Genomic DNA, 2,523 nt, shown 5'->3' with positions numbered 1-2,523 from the left:
CCCCCACCCCCATTCCCTGCTCCGGCCTCACAGCCTTTTCCTTCCCTTAGAGGAGGTGCCGGCCTTTAGGCTTGTCGCTGTCACAACGTTGCATGTCTGCCTGTGACTCTGTTTACTTTCACCCTCGTTCCTGCTGCATTTAAGGGATTTGGGGTCCCTGTGCAAGTGAAGGCAGGATTTCAGTCACACACGCACAGTAAAAGAGGAGTCCTGTGCCCTTCACTTGACACACAACTTTCCAAACAAGAGCCCAGGTGTCACGCTGGATCCTAGATAAAATACAGATTTCGTTAGCAACAGAAACAAAGCTCCCAACGCCAAAATGGCCAGAGAAGAGGAATGGTAACAACTTTACATGATTGAAAAACTGTATTTTAAAGCATTGACCCTTTAAAATAACTTGAACAGAGACAGGCAAACTAATCCGTGTCTTTGCAAAGGGCGAGACTCCTGAGAAATCGTGGAAAAACTGCAAGCAAAATACCTGCCTGTCTGGCGGTTCCACCAAGTCCAATAGGAATGCCCCGGGGACTCTCCCACAGCAAGGTCGCCAGGCTGACTACATAAACGTGTCTGGGCGCTGGGTGCGGGCGCCCGCGGAGCTCCGGGGCTCAGGCGCTCTGGGCCCGGGGCTCCCGCCCGCCGTTGAGGAGGTCGGTGAGCTCGCCGATGTACTTGATGGTGTACTTCAGCGTCTGGATCTTGGTGAGCGGCTGGCCCCTCTGGCTGTACACAGGTGGCAGGTAATTCCGGAGGGTGTGCAGGGCATCTGCCAAGGTCCTCATCCGGAGCTTCTCCCTCTCGCTGGCCTTCCGTCTCCGTTGGACAGACATCCTTACTTTGGTGCCCTTCTGGGTCTTGGGGCCACCGGTGCCCTGCAGGTAGGCAGGCTGGAAAGCTAACACGTTGTAATCCACCTCTACCAGGCCGCCGCTGCCGTGGCCGCTGCGGCCATCGCTGCCCCCGTGGATGGCAGCGCCGTGCCCACAGGGCAGCCCAGCCACAGCCGGACAGGGGGAGGAGGTGTACGACTCCAGCGAGGGAGCTGGGGACAGGCTCTGCGCCGGGGAGGCCTGGTTCAGCTCGAAGGGCCCTGCTCCGTTTCTCCAGTCCCAAGAGGACAGCAGGCCAGGGCTGTCGGAGGAGCCCAAGCCGTCTCCCAGGCCGAGGAAGGTCTCGCGCAGGTTGTCCATGCCTGCGAGACAGCTGCAGAGAGACAGACTCCCTGGCAAGTGAGAAAGAGAGTTCTGCCGCCGGCCCGCCCGAGCTGCCTTTTATGACGGTGCCGGACAAGTAATGAAGTGGGAAAGAGGGCCGGGAGAGGGAGTTCAAAGGAGAAAGCAAGGACCAAGATGGAAGATGGACTCTCCAGGTGTCACTTTCTCCTCGTTGATAATTAGCATCTTCCAGCTAACATGGCTTTAAACAGAAAGGCCTCCAAGAGAAGGAAAAAGGAATTATCTTGTTGTAACTAAACCAATTAAGGCTGCATCACTAGACTTAGCATTGTCCTGTGGAACTCATTACAGAGGGAGCCAAAGAAAACAAACCCGGGCAGCCTGCAGCCAGAAGGTGGTGGCCCAGGACCTGGAGGAGAGTATCAGGGTGCCCCAGAGGGCCTCCGCCCCCTTCCACCAAGACCCCCTAGGCATTTCAGAGCAGATGGAGTGCACTGTTAGGGAAACAGCGTGATCTGGGGAGGAGGTAAACCCCCGGAACGCAGAGTCCCTATCTCAAATGCAGACAATAAACCCTTACTTCATAGGGTTAGGGAGGAGGGTACACAGTGGACACATGGTGAATGCCAGTTTCCTCCTCTCCGTCCTCTCCAGTCAATTCCCCTGGGTTTTTGTAGAGTGCAGACAAGCCTAGAGTCAGAATGACAAAGGCCAGCAACTCCAGTAAATCCAGAGCCTTAATGAGCAGGAAATATCCCTCAAGAAGCTTATAAAGCCTTTACTTGAACTGAGTAGGTTGGGGTTTGTCACAGCAAACAGACACCAGGCAAGAGAAAGCTCCTTTAAAGCAGGGCAGTGGGGCTGCCGAGTACCTGGCAGGCAGCCTTCTGAAGGTTGTTTTTCTCAATCCAGCTGCAGAGTCACACCTTGTTTTTGAAATGTATAGAGGAAGTGTGAAATTAACTAGGGAGCCTGCCTGTTTTCCCCACCATAGCTCCAAATGCCAAATGTGTTAAGTTGGATGGTCCTGCTAGTTTGTTTCGCTTTCTGCATGCTCCTGCGAGAGGCAGACCTGTGTTTTGGAAAAGCTTGTGTGGAGCCCCCATTTGTCCCATAAATGTTACTGTTTCTCCGGGTAACTAATGTAACAGTGAGTTACATTTCAGAGTAATCTCAGTGTGTCCTCTAACACGGTTATTTAAGGCCCCTTTGCAATTATTGAAAAGAAATGTCAATGATCTAATTAAAACATTGATGATACTTTTTAATTAGTAGGCTCAGGGAAGAAAAAGCTCACTCAGGCAATCTGTAGAAGAATGCTCTTCATTTTGCTATTTACTAAAGG

General features: G+C 52.8%; 1 protein-coding gene across 1 annotated transcript; it reads right to left on the bottom strand.

Moving 5' to 3' along the window:
* Window positions 1-611: 611 nt before the first annotated feature.
* MSGN1 (mesogenin 1) lies at window positions 612-1,193 on the bottom strand. Its single transcript, XM_036262239.1, has one exon. It carries the CDS (start codon window positions 1,191-1,193, stop codon window positions 612-614), a length of 582 nt encoding a protein of 193 aa, XP_036118132.1.
* Between the last annotated feature and the right edge of the window lie 1,330 nt (window positions 1,194-2,523).

Source organism: Molossus molossus, unplaced genomic scaffold, assembly GCF_014108415.1.
Source record: "Molossus molossus isolate mMolMol1 unplaced genomic scaffold, mMolMol1.p scaffold_m16_p_15, whole genome shotgun sequence".
Lineage (NCBI taxonomy): Eukaryota > Metazoa > Chordata > Mammalia > Chiroptera > Molossidae > Molossus > Molossus molossus.
The sequence above is the reverse complement of the archived record's forward strand: the minus strand, read 5'-3'. Positions and strand labels throughout refer to the sequence as shown.